At 44.2% G+C, this 17,766-nt stretch overlaps 1 protein-coding gene and 1 long non-coding RNA gene across 6 annotated transcripts in view; one reads left to right on the top strand and one right to left on the bottom strand.

Annotated features, from left to right (window-relative positions):
* The first annotated feature begins 1,748 nt into the window (after positions 1-1,748).
* LOC114601678 (uncharacterized) lies at positions 1,749-17,764 on the top strand. Its single transcript, XR_013393689.1, has 4 exons — positions 1,749-1,874; positions 2,735-2,855; positions 6,116-6,258; positions 16,531-17,764. It is a non-coding gene; the product is annotated as an uncharacterized LOC114601678 (long non-coding RNA).
* Positions 6,524-17,766, bottom strand: part of THRAP3 (thyroid hormone receptor associated protein 3) — a 45,753-nt gene continuing 34,510 nt past the window's right edge. For 3 of the 5 annotated variants that reach the window (XM_028739034.2, XM_028739038.2, XM_028739036.2), the window contains 6 exons: positions 16,079-16,184; positions 14,783-14,867; positions 12,012-12,193; positions 9,203-9,395; positions 8,239-8,403; positions 6,524-7,905 (listed from right to left, as the gene is read on the bottom strand). In XM_028739034.2, the coding sequence (XP_028594867.2) occupies positions 7,684-7,905; positions 8,239-8,403; positions 9,203-9,395; positions 12,012-12,193; positions 14,783-14,867; positions 16,079-16,184 (953 nt within the window). In that variant the 3' untranslated portion in view covers positions 6,524-7,683. The remainder of the gene's footprint in view (positions 7,906-8,238; positions 8,404-9,202; positions 9,396-12,011; positions 12,194-14,782; positions 14,868-16,078; positions 16,185-17,766) is intronic. The other 2 variants (XM_028739040.2, XM_028739039.2) reach the window with 2 other exon arrangements.

The following is a 17,766-nucleotide window of genomic DNA, read 5'->3' as shown; positions in this document are numbered from 1 at the left end:
ACACCCTTTGACCTGGCAGCTGTTCAGGAGCTGGGTGTGGTTACTCAATAGGCCCTCTGTGCATGGTCAGAGTTCCTTTCTTCTGTACCGATTTCCAGCAGTGCAAAAACACCGCATTTTTATTCGCTGTTGTTATCTTTCACAAGGAACCTGGGTGTTTCACTTCCTGCTGGAGACAGATCTAGAGAACTTCTGGATTCTGTTTTTTATTTTTTTTAAAGGGGTGAATCTGCTGCTGTGTGTTTTGATATTCCATTATCCCTTGGTGTAACCTGAATCCTGCACAGAACAGATGAAAAGGTGGTCTTTGAAAGCGCTGCTGCTGCTTTTACCCACACACCATTTGAAGACTGGCATCAGTGCAGATGGTCTAGCTTTAGCAACAAACCTCCCCCCCCCCCATGCTCTGGTTAACCACCAGCCTGATTACTGGGCAATTGAAAGTTTGCTCCCTATTTCTGATACTTGATCCTTGGATGCTTCTGGTCCAGGTGTGGCAGGTTAATTGGCAGATGGGTTATTGAGATATCACAAGCAAGTAGCTGGCAAGTGTTTTTTACTTCTTTGCTGAATTTTCCCTGGAAATGTAAAAAGAGGTTAACCCGATCATGAGGGGAAGAAGATACAGGATTTTGATGTTGATTATGTCATGTGGGCACTACAAAAAAAACTTGCTTGTTTGAGGATCCACCATCAAACACCGATCTGGAAGCATCCCTCACAGAGATCTTGGGGGTTTTATTAGGTTCCAAAATGGCTACTTTTGCTTTGTGAATCTCCTCCTGACAGTTTAGTAAACTTTAGCAGCTGATTGGTCTGAAGTCTGGAAGAAATTGCTGTGCCGAAGACCAATTTCAGCCCTGCACACACTCACAAGCGGCACAGCAGCCCTCGGGAACAGCCACTCAGGCATTGGCCAAAAAAAAAAGGAGGAACACATCACACAAAAAAGGACAAGAGAGGACCTTTTCTGGTGTCAAATTTGCATATGCTAACTTATATGCATAGATACATATTTAGAAACAATTGCTATAAGTTAAATAGAAATAGTCTATTCCACTGTTGTTCCACCATAGTTCCACTTAGTGCTCATTTTGCTGCCCAGGTGCTGCTCACTGTGAGATGTGCACAACCTCAAGGCCCCTGTGATCCTCGCTGATTATTTTTTTAAATATTGAAAGTAGACAGCCCTTCAAATAGAGGATGTGTCCATGAAGAGGACTGCCTCTGTACAGTAATGAATTCCCACCCTGCCTCAGGTTGCTTCCCACACAAGAAGTCCCAGACGTTTAACTTCTCAATTTACACATTTCCTCTGGAAAATATGCTTAGAGGCCATACCTACGCACAGAGATGGTGGTAAAGCTGGGATGAAAAACACCCCTTACATAGTATGATTATGGATTCCTTTGCAGTTCTAGCATAGATGCTTTGGAGAACTCAAAATACTGGAAGGCCAAGATCTTTTGAATACCTGCAATTGGGGGAAAATCCTCTTCCAGTTAGCAGAAAGTGGCAGTTAATTCTGTTTATGCCTGGTGTCCCTGCCTCACCTGAGCCCCTCTTTGCATCAACAACTGGCTGGAGTATCTATGGGACACGAAAAAGTCATAAAGAGCTCCTAGGGCACACCCACACAGAAACTCAGCCTGCTTTTATTGCTCAGACCCCAAACAGTGTCCATAGAAGTTGGGTGACGGCACTGCAGATGACCAAGACTGGAATAGTTCACATCCTGCCTGAAACATAATGGACAGGAGGAATTTGTCCAGGCCTGTCGCTCCCCAAGCACTTGGGTGACAGATTGGGTTACTGAACTTGTCTTGGGATGACAGATAATGACACACTTGGCCCGAGGATGCAAGGAAATAACAGTAAGATGTCATTTCCTCAATGCATTCAGCTCCCTCTCTGTTTGTGGCTGTTGAATTGTCTTGATGCCCTTCCCCTGCTCCCAACAAATGTGTCTTGATTGATACTGGAATGCTTTATTCAAATAGTCCAACAACGCAGCATAACTAAGATGCAACAACTCTGATAATGTCTTGAATCTAACTTATTACAAGAACCCTGCCTGAGGCGTACCAGTTAATAAAATCTAGTGTCCAGCCCCAAGGCAGCCAAGCACAATTATAGGCATTCAAAATGAAGTTGTAGTCCAAAACACCTGGAGGATTCCAGGTTGGGGAAAGCCGTTCTAGATCACAAATCAAGCTAATGGGGCAATGGAGGTTTCACAGAACCAAACCTAACAATAGGTGGTCAGCTGGGTAGCGAATGATAACTGGAGAGCCTTTCCTAGCATTGCATCATCACAACAGGGCTGTCTCCTAAGGGAGACCTGCCTTGCACATTCATTGTTAGCTTTTAGGCACCAGGTGAATTGTGTCTTGTTCACTTGGGCTATCCTAACCCAGCTTGATGTCCTCCAGATGTCTTGGACTACAACACCCATCATCCCCAGTCCGTATGGCCAGCAGGTGTGGATGGTGGAAGTTGCAGTCCAGCAACATCTGAAGATCTACAGGACAGCCACATTTGATTTATTGACTATAGCTCCCTCTTTCATTTTTAACATTGACATATACCCCTAAAGTCATGTTAAGTAGTGGTGTTGATGTCAAGGGGGGGGGACCTGAAGGGGAAAGAGAAAAAGAAAGAAGGCTGTTGACTTAAACGTACCTGCACAGTGTGGTCATCACCTGAGGCCTTTCTCTGGTGGTCTCTCCAATAGAGCTTCAGAGAGTAGCAAAAAGGGAGGCCTTTTCAGTGCTGGCTTCCTGTCTGTGGAATGCTCTCTCCAGTCAGTCCTGCCTGAAGCCAACATTAACAGCTTTTCAGCACCAAGTTAAGAGGTACCTCTTCTCCCAGACTTCCGAGGCATTATGATAATAATTGCTGTTTCTCTCTGTGTGTTTGGGTATTGTTAATTTGTTGGTGGTGGCTGCTTTTTAATTGTGTAACTCACATAAAGAGATTTTGTATTAGGTGACAAATCAAATAAACCATGAACAACATCTCTACACTTGGTGAGTTTTAAGATTGAGTAGGGGAGGAGCCAGTTGACATTCACTTCTAGGTGTTTTCCGGTTTCATGCTGCACCACAGCCTCCTGGGAAGACACATCCCCCTCATTTAGGCCATTATGAACTTGCTCTTTCTAGACTCAGAGGCTGCAGTGAAACGTGAAACTAGCAAGCACCTGAAAGCACCTCGTTTGAATGTTTGCTAGCTCCTAACACATTAATTCTTAAACACCAACACACACACCTGCTTCCCTTTAAGCATCCAGGCTTATAAAGAGTTCCAGGGAACTCAAAAGCTTGCACACTGTTTTATTCCATTTGGATTGACCTAACAAAGGTATTGCCCCAGTACAGACTTAGATCTATTTTATCTCTTTGGCGCTGCGGAACCTAAATGCACAGTAAGTTAGTTGACATGAATGCAACTCTGTATGTGAACATTTTGCCTCCCCATCCCCACCCCCGCAGCCAACCACCCACAAATTAGGCTTTTTTATTGAGATGATGTCATACCAACTTTGCCTGACCCCACACAAGCAGAAGTACCTGTTTGTTCTCTGGCAATTTACAGTGCCATAAAATAAGCACCTAACATTTAATGGGCAACCAGCTGACCCATTAGTGCAACACATTTGATGGAAACCAGGCTGCAGAGGATTCTTTTGCTCAAGGTAGGTAACTTCTAGCTTCCTGGCCAGGGGATTTATGGAAGGACAGTCCCAAAGAAAGTTTCCTTTAGAGACAGATGAGGGAATAGGTTTTGCTCCAGTTTCCTAGACCTGGGAGAGTCCCACCCAGAAAACTCAACCCTTAGAACAGGCTTCCTCAACCTCGGCCCTCCAGATGCTTTGAGACTACAATTCCCAGCATCCCTGACCACTGGTCCTGCTAGCTAGGGATCATGGTAGTAGTAGGCCAAAAACATCTGGAGGGTCGAGGTTGAGGAAGTCTGCCTTAGAACAATGCTTCCACGCCCTTCTTACATCTAAACAGTCCTTTTCCCCCTCAAATCATAAGGACTTTGTAAAAAAACTGAGCCACCTTGAGAGTAATACCTTTATAGCAGGACCCAAATGTCAAAGCCAAGAACAAGCATTACTGGTTCTTGGAAGTCCTTTTCGGGTTGGATGTTAAACGGGAAAGGGAGATATTTGGTATGTTGTGCCCCAAAGTCTGAATTCAAAGTCTCAAGATAGGCTACCAGAGGTGTTGTACAGGAATAATGGATCGGTCTTGCTTGGTACAAGATCCCCACGGGACTAATGCCACAGCAAGGAAAGTTGCTCCCCCATTTTAATGATCTAATTATGCCTAAACAGCTCTTCCTGCATTCCATCTTAAAGACTCTTACACATTGTACGTTTTAGGGACTTTTACATCATGTTGAACTCCTGCCTGCACTTTGCTGTGCACTTTACTCCAACCTGCTGGAGAATTCTACACTAAAGCTTGCTCACAACCCTGTGATAATTTGACTGACTGTAATTAAAGTGTTACTGCATCGTGGTTTCTGGACCCCACCCCACCTGAGACACACAAAGGACCAACTAGCTACCTATTTAGTCTGGTGTAAAGTTTTGGAGAACTCCAAATAATAAATGATATTGCCCCAATATGGATTTTTGATTAGAACATGACTCAAATGCTCTGGCATTTTCTGTAGAATTGCTGTCAAGCACACTTCAAGGTACAGTACTAGTTCTAATCTCAAATACATCTTTCACCTTTGCCACACTCAGTAATATTGGTCGACCAAAATCATCCACCATTGGGGCGGCCTGCAAAAAGGTGTTCCAGCAGCTCTTTGTAGGGTCTGCAGCCATCATTCACCAGATCCAGAAAAGCCCAATGCTAATCATTTTCTACCAGGGTCAGATGGGCTGGGTCAAGAATACCATTCTAGTGTTGTTTTTTTAAAAAACCACCCTGCTGCCTTAAAGCCACTAAAGCATGTCATTTTGAACTTTGGACTGTCCCTACTTTGAATTTTTAAAGGTAGGACAGGGTAAACCCAAATCTCAACTGATTGGTTGCCATCCAAGGTCCAGCCTGGGAATGGTGCCATTTAAGAAATTTCAAGACCCAGAGACTCATAAAGCACAACTCGCAGGCTGGTGGTTTTTTTAGTCACTTCATGTGTTGGGAACACAGTAGACAGACCCTGTAACATGTGAAGGGGGTAGAAATCTTCTCTTCACCATGCAGAGAAAATCAGGGGACCAGCTGTGTTTTTGCAGAATTGCTGTTTCCACTTCTTAAATGTGTTAAGCTGCCCTCAACATGACACAATCCAGAGCCTCTGTGGTGCAGACGACTTGTTGTTTGGACAGAAATGTTCATAATCCCTGTTTGTTGTGCAGCAACCTAAAGGGTCCAGGGTAAGCCCTCACTCGGAGGAAAGAGAGGAAGAATGAATGGAAGTGCAATGAAGTATCTAAAAGATCTGAGCCAGAAGACTCCTTGGCATCACCTGCCTTGCCCAGCAGGCGCCACAGTGCCCCAGCACAGGAGCTCTGAGAACTGCCAGCACATTTTTATATTCACTTCTAATTATGGCTTCAGGCAACAGGGCAGGTTGACTGGTGTTTTAATTAAAAACTTGGAAGGGGGAAAAAGCATAGCTGCTGGAAAGAACAGGGCTCGCCAATATTCCCCACCGTTTCCCGAAGGGTTTAAACTTTGCACCTACCTAATACGCCACTCAAGTCTTTTGAACAGTTCTCTCTTAAGTGCACCCTCCTCCCAAACAAAAGGCTTTTTTCTTAATTTGCATAATTTATAGACCAGGCCATTCAGGGTTTTTGTGTGTGGAGGTGTGTCTCACAGAAAGGAAATATTCCACAAAGCAAGAAAACTCCCAAGTATGCACATGGACCCATCCTTAACATTTGCCTTATGTGAGCTGATGGGCTGACAAAAGATCAAAGCCAATTACAGTATCTAGAAAGCCTACAGGCATTTTTGTTTATGCACTGCCTGGTCACACTCTCTCCTTCACATTGCACTGGCTTCTACACTGGCATCTGTAGAACCCAAATGCAGCCTCCAGTTCTAATACTTTGCTCCCCCACTTTCTCTCTTTTCTATAGGAGACTTCAAAACAACCCCACACCCGGGATTCCAGGAGTATGTGAGATGGAATAAAGTGCTTTACAAGGCCACATCAGCTAGGCATTTTGGGTGAGAAAAGGATGGAGGCTCTTCCACTCATTTGGGAATCTTGGGCAACCAGGTAGGGAGAGCCCTACAGATGTACCACGTTCTGTGGATGCACACACTTCTTTGCAATGTTAAACATATGGCTACTGGGATCAAGGGTGGCAAGTTGAGCATTTTTCTGCTACCCTTAAGGAGCTTTGAACAACTCTTTTTTCTTTCTTTTGCCCAACACTATCATGTTGGCCCTGTTTAATGTAAGGTTATGTTGCAACCATATTTTTGGGGTGGGGGTGAGGTGGTGGCTCAATAAAAGGAGCAATAAAAAAAGGTCTGCATGGTCCATTTCAATGTAATTTTATTTGAACAAGGAGTCAAAACAAAAGCTTGCAGGCTTTGCTAAGCAAGAACTGCACCAGTCCCACAAAATGAGTTCTATTTATAGCACAGAGAGGAAAAGGGGAACAAAGAGAAGCGCTGCAAAGTCTCATTCCCAGGGGGACAGATTTCTCAATAGGGCAACTACAGTCTCTGTAGCTGGCTTGGGAGAGTGAGCACATCACCTGCCCGACATGTTTCGAGTGCTGCGGATTTAAAGCTGAAGAGAATCACAAAACCAACTGTCAGCAACTTACCCATGGCCATCACAGAAGTGAGTCAAAATTGCTTTATAAAAAGATTAATAAAAATACTGGAAAAAATCCTCATTTCTCATGCTATATGTCTGGTTTTCTTTTTTAAAACCTAGTATATTCACAAGTTTCTTAGAAAACTATGTGACCCCAAAAATAGTGTTCAGATTCACAATTGGAGGCAAAGAGGGTATGCAAGAAATCTAGAGTGAACGGACCAAGATGCTGCTAACATTAGCCAAGAGCAGTTTTGCATTTTGGTGGTTGTGGTGGGGAGAGCTTGGGTCCTTCCCCCTCAACTGTGCCATGCTACACTTTAGAACTTCAGCACAAAAAGGGAAAAAACAAAAGGCGATTCTTTAAAGAGAAACGACTCCAAATTCAAGCAGAGGGAAAGTTCCTTTAAATTAAGAACACCACAGAGTTTGGTCCCAACAGTTTCTAGTCAGATGTTTATTCACATGCATTTTTCTTCTATATGTAAGAACCACAAACGCCTTTCTGAAGTTAACCATTTTAAGGGGTGTTGTTTTTATATGTATATATATGCAAACGCTTAAAATAAAGGATTTCTAAAAAAGAATATCCACAAACAGGAAGAAAGGGGGAAAACAAAGAGCAGGGAATTAATTTCCCACATGTATCATCACATTAAAAAGAGCGAGCGCGCAAAAACTGATTGCCAATAGTATTGGGCAGAACTCACTCCACTGTCCTCCATGAGATCACTGAAAAATTAAAAAAGAGAAAATAAAAGAACATTCAACTAGTCAATAAGGATCAATTACAGTCCAGACTGACAGAGTCCCCCCTCCAACAGCTGTTGCTGCTTCAGGGTCTCAGGACCCTCTTTCCACTTGTCGAGACTGCTACTCCGCCACCGACTGAAGGGCCTCTTTGTCCTCTCTGTTCTCAGCCCCGCTCTCATCATCCTCAATCTCTCCCTCCTCACCACTAAACTTGTCATGGGCCCATTTGGGGCTGGTGCTCGATTTTCGGTACAGGAAACGGCCCCTCCCTCTGGGGAAGATGCCCCTTCCCCGGCCTCTGTTCACCCATTTCTCACCCCCTTCGCCCTCACGGTCATCATGCTGCAAAGGGAAAAGAAGAAAAAGAAAAAGGTATTTGTCAGTCAACAAATACAGAGCTCCTCAACAGCCCACCAGAAGGCCCCACCTCTGTCCACTCCCTCTCCTTTCCCCAGGGGCCGCTACTACATTTCCCACACAGGCAGGGGAGGATAAACACCCTGGAATATGCCCCCCCCCCGCCTCTGCATTTTGCGAATAAGCCCTCCAGTAATGCTGCATGGCTGAGGAGACAATGATGGCAAGACCAACTTGGGGCCTGTCACCTGGTGGAAGGGACAACTTCTGTGCAGGCAGCTCACAGCCACATGCCCATCTCACCCCCAGGGCACATACCAAGTAGTACTTCTTGCTCTTGGGGGTGTACTCGGGGTCCCACTCCTCCTCCCTGCTCCGCTTCTGGAAGTCGGTGCTGCCGCTGCCGCCACTGCTGTTGTTGTTGTTGCTGTTGCCAGAGAAGGTCCCTCTTCCCCAGCCACGACCCCTGGCCCGGAACTGCTGCTGTCATCAGGAGCAGAGGAAGAAAGGGAACATCAAAAAGCGAGCAACAGAAAGAAAGGGGATCTGGCTGGGCCTGGGATGGCCTGTCATGATTTCTGGAGCACTACACACACAGACCTGATCGTTACTCTCTTAGCAACACATAGAATGGAAATTGCCCATCACTAGATCACACTTCTGTATTCAAGGTGTGGGCTACTGTCTTTCCAGAAAAAAACTGACCCAATAGCACTATTTTGAGGGCTAAGTAAACATGACAAATCCGTAGGCACTTGGGATCCCTTTTTGCATTACATAGCTGGGCAGAGAGGTGCTATAATACTCCCATTTACTAAAACAAACCCAACCCTTTTGGCTCAACCTATTAGCTAGGCCCCTTCTTGGTTAAATTGTCCTTCAGATTCTGACTGATTTTGGGGTCTGGATGTGAGCCTCTGGGTGTGGCTCCTTACACTTCCTTGAGCAACTGATGCGCACTATAATGTTATGGTTTTGTTGCTTTTGGTATATCATATCATATTGTTTAAAAAAAAAGTTTGCCCTTTCACCACAAATAGGAAACTTCTTCTGAAAAAGACCCTGAAGTTGTGCTCAGTAAATATGTGGAAGAGGGGAGACAAATTTTATAAGCAAGAACGACTCCCTTACACTGGGTAGCTGCCAACACCTAACACTGAACCCCTTTCAAAAGCTGGGAGGTGCCTGTCCACACTCCAGCTCTGCCACAATTCAAAAATATTTTGACTTATCACCCTGGAACAAGGGCCCAGAGCACACACCCTCCAAAAGGACAACTTACAAAGGTTCCCCGGGCTCTGCCCCTATCAGTTGGGCCCGTAAATTCCTTGGTCCCAAGGCGGGATTTGTCAAAGCCAGGGGCAGCCTCCTCTCGCTCTTCAGTCTCCTCGGGGTACTCCTCTGCTTTGTAGGAGCGGGAAGACTGTGATGACGAGGAGCTTGACCTAGATCGCTCCCGCACACGCCGGTGCTTCCTAAGTCGAGGCAAAGAGAGAGAGATATGAATGTCAGGGGAGGGCACATCTCTACTGCCTCAACGTCAGTCATTCCTCCACCTCTCCCCGCAACTTCACCACATGCTATATACCGGGCATGTCCAACCAAAAGTAGCCTGAGATCTACCATCCAATATCAAAAACTGGCAGTGATCTACCACACTCTCCCATTGTCATTCTTCAACTTAAACATATTATACTAGGCTGGGCTTATGATAACAATAGTAACAAATGATAGTCCCTTCCATAAAACCTGAAAAGTTCATCATAAATCAATATTTTTTAAAAAATACATAATTTGTATACTTGCAATAACATAAGAAAATAACATTGAGGACAGGGTTCTACATAATCAGAACATGATGCACAAAAGTTCACAAAAGCTCGTCTTTAAAGTGCCCCAGTCTCTTGCTGTTTTTCAAATGAGTCAGGGGCACATGTCAGCCACAGTGGTTTCCCCCATAGTTTGAAACATAAATTGGATAAACTCAACTGCAGAGTTGACAGCCCTCAAGCACCACCTTAAGAACTGGATGAAACCTGTAGAAGCCCTTTCCCCTGGATCCAACCTACTCCTTCCTTTCGAGTAAACCTAAACCAGCCCTTTCTCTCTTTGAGGAGCCAGTGCGCAGGGCTGCGCGCGCGCGCACACACACACACACACACACACACACACACCACCCCTCCCCGTGTGAGTGGGATGGCAGCAGCCAAGAAGGGCCCCCAGTCCCTTGTGTGTTTACTCAGGAGTAAGCCTTGCCGCGCTCAGTGAGAGAGAGCTTGTCAGCAGGGAGGGAGGACAAGGCAGTCCTCTCCTCAAGGGCTGGATCCTGGAATGTCCAGCACCATATCTCTCTCTCTCTCTCTCTCTCTCTCTCTCTCTCTCTCTCTCTCGACCCAAGCCAGCCCTTTCTCTTGAGGAGCCAGTGCACAGGGCTTCTCTCTCTTGCCCAGCCTCTACATCTGCGTACACCTCCGCTCGCTTGCTTCTCCTTCTCCTCCTTCTGAGAGAGAGAGAGAGAGAGAGAGAGAGAGAGAAGCCCTGCACGCTGGCTCCTCAGAGAAAGGGCTGTTTCTGGAAAGAGAGAGAAATCTACAGAGATTGACGAGAAACAATCACATGATCTACAAGTCGATCCTGATCAACATGTTGGACAATGCTTCCATATACAAATAGGAGAGTACCATACTCCCTACCCTCTCCTAGACCAAAAGCAGGGATTTCCCTGCCTCCGCAACCACCCTGCTTATAACCTGCTGTCTCCAATGACTGAAGAGAATCATTAATTTGGGTCTCTGTGTCAGGAGATTCCAGATCAAAAATGAAAGCAAGCGTACAGTCTCCCCTCCTTTATCTAGAGTGGCTTCTTGTTCTCTAGTGCTCCAGTGCAATCCAGCAACAGAGGTGCACGTCACACACACACTGTTATTAAGCTTGGGCAGCATAGTGGTGTCCAAGATCAGTGCCTCATTCAGCCCAAAGTGGCCCAAACACACAGCTATTTGCTGCAAAAATGGAAGTTTCAGAAATGCAGACAGGAAAGCATTGAGCAATGCTAGCATGCCCCATCCAATGATCCAGAGAGCTCTTCTCTCTCTTACACCCACTCCTCTTAGCTTGAAAGAGCGAAGTTGCATTTGAAGTCTAGGGGGAAAGGCTAAGCTAACAATCACAAATGTACATTTATAACTTTAAAAAATGAATTAGTGGTGCTTAAATATTTTTATAAACAAATAAATAAGTGTAAAAGACATTGACTTGAAAAGCACTTAGACTAGCCTGCCTGTGTCCTTTCAATAAGTAACCCTACAAACTGTGTTCCGGGAAAATGTAGGGTTGGTTCCTTGGAGGCTTATTAGCGACTGCTCAATGAGAAGATCAGTGATGATGGACAAGCATCCCTTTTGGAACAGCTTGCCTACTTATTGCAGACCTTATGGTACAGTGTACAGCCCACAGGCAATGCACATGAGGGGGGTGGCTGGACCCAACAGCTGAGGCCTAACAAGCCTGGATGAAAAAACAGCACTTTTCACATCCCCAGAAGCCTGTGCTATGTAACAGGACAGCCCCACACTGACACCTGCTGCATCCTAGCAAGTATCATCAACTAGCCCAGTGAGGGGAAGGACCTCAGGCTCAGGGGCTGAAGGGGAAACTCCAGGGTTCACTATCTGGCCCTTGGGACTTTTACAAGGCCACACCCCATACTGGTTCTGCTCTGCACCTTCCTTCAGTGTTTGTGCCTGGTTGGGAAGTCTCCTTGAACTGTGGTAGCACCTTGAACTGTGGTAGCACCTCTTACTTGCTTGGATGCAAGGCTGGATAACTGCACGTGGGACTGTAGAAACCTCTGGAACATATCCTACTGAGCATCCACTGCCCCACCCACCCTGGCATGCACTTCCTGGGGAGGTTCCTCTTGAGGAAATGCAACCCTTGGGCTGAAAATGTTTCCCTGCTAGCTTCTTCCATGTGGGGTTTCATTATGTCAGCTCACTATCACTCTTGTGTGTGGCATCTAAAATAAAAGGGAAGGAAAGAAGGAAGGAAGGAAGGAAGGAAGAAGTGGAGAATGTTCTCCTCCTACATACTTCTTTTTGGACCCTTTATGAGACCTCTCCGTTTTCTCCGTTGATCTCTCTCGTGAATGGCTTGAGGGTCTGGAGTCCACCGATTCCCTCGACTTGCCTCGCTTATCTTTCTCCTTATGTTTTTTACGCCGTTCAATGTCAAGGCGCAGGTCAACTGGGTCCTCTTTGTATTTGCTTTCGGCCTGCAGAGAGAAAAACAGGGGAAAGACTTGACACCTGAGCCTTAAGCAATTCCGTAACAACTACATCCCTTTTTACCTTGCTCAGGACTGAAAAATACTCAAGCAAGGGAAGTTATGCTGGTGCTAATACACAGACTGAATGACTTCACAAGATCCACGCAAAAGATTTCAATCTTTCTGCATCCACTTCTCTCTATGCCAAACGTAAGTAATTACTAATCAAATCAAGGGAGGAAAACTGGGTGCCAAAGCCAAGACCCTTTGATGTCCAAAGGAAAAACAACAGGCTCAAGGGGCAATGATCTGTATATGCCAAAGCTAAGAACTGTGTTCTCCTCTTCTGACAGATTCTTGTGCTCTACAGGGAATTGACTGAACAACAGAATTCCTTCCCTGTGCCTGGAAAGGGACGCCCCCTCCTCTCACTGCAGGAGACATTGGCTGCAGTTATGGAAAGTGAAGGGGAAATGTGCAGGCCGTCTAAGCTCCAGTATCATAATAGAGCCAATTCTCTACATTCCAGAGAACCAATGAAGGAGTTATTTGGGGAGGCAGGCTTCCAGAGTGTGCTCCCCCCTCCAATCACCACTGGCTGTTGAGAGATCCATAATGAGCCTTGAAGGGGCTGCTGCATAGTTTGCTCTCAATCAGCATAACCTCTCAAATTCAGAGTTGTGCACCGTAAGCACAAAAACGAGGCATCGTGTTTCTCACACTCACGATGGCAGAAAAAAGATTTGAACATACACCTGCTGCTGAAGACTCAGCAACCAAATGTAGCCAAGCTTGGCCTGGCTTCTAGGGGACAAGAGTTAAAACTTAGGTGTTCTGCACTGCTGTGCTCACTGCACACTCCCACCCCCTGCAAAACAGAACTTTCTGCTTCTACCATTCAGCTACAATCCAGTCTCCACACACCCTTCCCTGTCTCCATTGCCAAGAAGCTCCTGAATTTTGGGGGAACTTGAACTTTGAGAGCAGAACACGTTGTGCAAGATAAATGTATCTCTATTACTTATTCTGAGCAATACTTATAAACAGCAAACATTTATTCAGCATCAACAGTGTGCTTGGAGCTGTAGTTGGAAAAGTTAAGATATCCTTGGAGATCACTTTATGGAATGAGATTCCCATGAACAAAACACAAAAAAGACACAGGTATGTCTCATCCCACTATTTCATCATCCCTGTCCTTATTTAGGATACTTTAAGTGGCACATCTGGGAAGAAATGGCTAAGAACAGGAGAAAGTGGTGAGAAGATTAAATTCTATGGGCAAACAAAAATCTTCAGTCAACAGCAGTAGGATCAAAGTCATTTCTGAATTGTTACAGATCTCTTTGATTTTTATTGAAACAGTCAATCAGTGGAGCTTCTTGTTTCAACTTGGTAACTTTCAGTCCAGCACAAGACTTTGGAATAACTAGGGCAGGGAAAAGTGGGAGCATCAGTTTCGCCTCAACTCAAAAAGAATGGGTAGCAGCTCTCTATTAAGTACTTTACTTACACAAGCTTCTAGCCTACTTTTTGATTAAAATAAAGAAGCTGGCATGGCTGAATGTAGGAGCTGTATTTGTTCTTTTGCCTTCCATAAGTGAAGGAGAACTCTCTTTTCAACTCATAAAACAAAGCCGATCTGTCATTGCCAGAATGGAAACTTGTTTCACCATCAAATGTCATTCACCCGCAGAACCTAGATCAGTTGTTGTAGCCATTTGTGTAGTTCCATTTCATAAAGAAGTCGTCTAAGGAGCTCCTGACTGTTTGTAAACCTGAAGTATGTGTCTATTCACACACACAAGCATGTTCACTGTCGGATGGTGTGGTAGAGAGAGATCAAATCCAGCAGTTGAATATCTTTCAAACGCAACAAGTGTGTTTGGAGAAACTGAGAACACAGGTATGACATGAAAGCAAACCCTTCAACAGCATTGCTAAAAACCATTAAGACAAACGTGTATGAAAGTGAACAGACAATGCTTCAACTCAAGATGGTCATTTTTTTTCCTTTAAAATTAGGGGCATATAATTGTTTCGCTGCCCGTAATAGTTTTAAAGACCCCCAGGAGAGTGTTTTTAATTCTGAGCAGCATTTTAAAATAAACTAGTGGCAGTCAACAGAAAACACATTAGCAGAAAAAATATCTGTGTGCTTGGTTCAGATATGGATTTGATTTACTTTCCTCTCTTCCTGACATGCACGTCTTTTTGAAAACATGGTTGGAAATATCACGGGTAAGACAAGTGATTTAGTCATACTTACAAGCAGCAAAATATCACAAAAAGTCTTCCATCATCAAGGTCACTTGTTTCCAAAATTCCATTTTTTTTGTCTCAAGCTCAACCTCAATTGACTTTGGGGTCATTTACCATATTTCTAACCACTTCACAAAGGTTGTTGATACATTTTTTTTAATAAAAATTAACCCTTTGTAGTTCATTTTTAGAATTATGCCCATCCTTGAAAGAAAAACACAAACTTAAGTAGAGAGCAAGTTAAACAAAAATATCACTTTTTTATTATAAAAAACAAGTTCATGCCCGAAGTGCACACATTTTGTTTCACTACAGATCAAAGCAACAGGTCACCTTGTAGCTGGATTCTTTGGAACTTTTGATTTCCTCTTGCGAGAATCCATGTTTTCTAAAGGAACTGGGAGAAATGTCTATCCTCCTAAAAAAGAAAAGAAAAAAAGAGCGTGCATGATTAAGAAAAGGTCAAGGAAAAGGCCCTTCCCTTTTGCATTCAGGGAATGTATAAATTAGGCCTTAGTTCTATAGTGTAAGGAATGGCACATGACAGACATAAAACTTCAGGGCTGAATTGACTTGTGGATAGAACATTCAATCTCCTGTTCCATCACGAGACTCCCTAGTGGCCTTGGGCAAGTTGATGCTGGTAAGCCTCAGCTACGACAGAGACTTGTTCAAAGATAAACAATACAGGACCTTAAGGCACCTTAAAGAGTTATGGATACAACGAAGAGTTGTTTATCTCTTTCTTGCTCTGAAAGCCATACTTATTCGTGCAGACTCTGATAGCAACAGCGGTGGCTGGTGTCCATTGGGGCCAGGAGGGCAGAAGGCAGGGAGACAAAACAGTAGGTAGAGCCAGAGCCAAGGACAGGGAGAGACAATTTATTCTAACTTTGTCCTCATCCACCTCACTGTGTTCTGCAAGGGGCAACACAGAGACTTAGGAGGAGGATGCTGACAGGCAGGGCAACCCCCTGGACTAGCTGTAAATGAGAGGAAAGCAGGCAGGTCAGAGCTGGCTGAGAGCAGACTGAGGTTGGTTAGCCAGTGCTCCATTCACTCTAATGAATGAACCTCCAATGGATAAAAGGTTCAGAATTCAGTCTCCATCAGAAAGTATGGCTGAATTATGTGGGCATCACCCGCTGAAGGCCAGAAAAATGGCTGCTTAAGAGTTTCAGTTGTAAGGACTGGGTCTCTAACGTCCTTGCCTCACCATGAGGAGCAAATTATTGATTTCCGTACTTTATTCTTGTTGTGGGTTCAGTATGCTTGAATCAAAGTCCTTTTTTTCTCTCCTGGATAGGCACCCAAGACAGTGGCAGGGCAAGGCAGAGTTTGCCTTGGATGAGAAGCACTTGCTTATGATAAGCAAGCAAATGCCTAGTAGCTGAATGCAAGCCTTTATGCTGCTTAATGGCTACGATTCAAAAAGTCTCTTAAATCGGGATTTTAAAAGTACATGTCAAAACTCTACACTTGGCAGATAGTAGTCTGATTTGTCTAGTAGTTTGCCTGCTTTTGTGCTGCTGAGTTATGCCAAAGCCTATTCATTTGAGGACTCTTTGTGGTAAGGGTGCACATTTTCTCCCCAAACCTTGCCTTTATTACATGCAAAGGTGCACTCACCTGTGGATTTCAGGGCTTTTGTTCTTAGCAGACTCTTGCTCCGCTCGTTTTAGGTATTTTGTAAAGCGCTCATTCAATGTCATTCCCGAAGACCCAAAATGATGCTCTGTTGATATGCAGTGAGGAAATATCACATCATTAACATTGCATCTATACTTTAGGACAATATAAAAGTGGCTTCTGCAGGAGGGTCTGAAACAGATTCAGGAAGCAAACGACATAAAGGTGAAGGGCAGGAGAAAAGAGAGAAGGAGACGGATCCATCTGTCTGCAGGTTAAGCAGTTCAGACTTTTGAAAGAAATTGCCTTTACTCATATAAGAATAATTAAAACACCAGGGAAGTCTCAAATGTAAGATCCAATACAAGGCTGACATCATATGAAGATCAGCAAAGCATTACAAGCTTGAGCAGATTGTTAACATACATACTTTCCTTTATCTTTTTGTACAGGAAAACCTACAGTGACAGTCTTACTGCAACCATAGTGTCAACTGATCCTGATTTCCAAATCTGAAGATTGGCTGGAGAGGGACCATATTCATGATAGTCCAACTTGTGCAAGTAATAATGTTTTGCCAAATATCATGAAAGGAGTCAGATTTTTCTTTTCTCTTCCACGTGTGGATTAGATGGGTTATTTTTTCTGCTATTGCAATCTTCCACAATTTTTTATACCATAGTCCAATGTTCAAAGTTGAGACACAGTCTTTTTATTGTCATCTTCCCTGGCTGGGTATCCATCTAATTTTTTCGGAGGGAGGGGAAGTATCAGGTGGCTAGGAGTCTACGGAATATCAAAAGGGTACCTTAGTACTTTATCCCCATCTCAAATATCCATCCTGCTTTTAGATATTCAGGTAAAGCAGACTGCTTGGGAGAAGAGATGGACACTAAGTGGATAGGAATGCACACACCACATGCTGCCCTTTTTGCTGAGAAACTCCATACTGTTAATTAAGCTCAACTTCTCCAACAGAGAACTTGTCAGGGAAGAATGTCTATTTTTTCCACATACACTGATACCGTTGGTGCCATTTGAAGTTTCCAATCACATATTTTCAAGCACAGCTGAAGCAATGTACGTAAAAACCCAAAGAAAGAATTTGGGCGTTCAGTTGTGAACTCTTACTTTAAAACTTTTCTTTCCCTTATGAGTAAAGCTGTAGATAAAACTTTTACCATGCCCCTATCGGTAGTGTAACCAGGGGAAAGAGAAAATGAAGGGGGCTGCCAATTAGCCACTTAGCCCACATAAACCAGAACAGCTCAGAAGGACCAAAATGAAAATAAAACAAAGAGGTGAAATGGAGACAAGAATTTTTAAAATAGATTTCTCACTCTTCCCAACTGCAAGATGAAGCACTAATCAAGAGTGAATAAGCTTCATCGGGAGAGGGAGGAAGGGAGAGAGAGCTCCAGCGAAACAAGCAGGATTGCATAGTGTCTTCTCCTTCCTTCTATGGATCTACAGCAAGAGGCCAACTCCAGGAGTAACTGTATTTTCCTTAAGCAACACTTTGGCAAAAGTTTTATATTTTTAGAATTTGTTCCGTGATCTGCATTTCACTGTTTGTTCAGTATTTTATTGGCAGTTGTAACCCACTCTGGGATCATTCTGTACAATAAAGGGTGGGATGGAAATGTTTTAAAGCAATAAATAAACTAACACCCGTCTCAAATGCAACT

The sequence above is a fragment of the Podarcis muralis genome, chromosome 7, assembly GCF_964188315.1.
Source record: "Podarcis muralis chromosome 7, rPodMur119.hap1.1, whole genome shotgun sequence".
In the NCBI taxonomy this organism is placed as follows: domain Eukaryota; kingdom Metazoa; phylum Chordata; class Lepidosauria; order Squamata; family Lacertidae; genus Podarcis; species Podarcis muralis.
The sequence above is the reverse complement of the archived record's forward strand: the minus strand, read 5'-3'. Positions and strand labels throughout refer to the sequence as shown.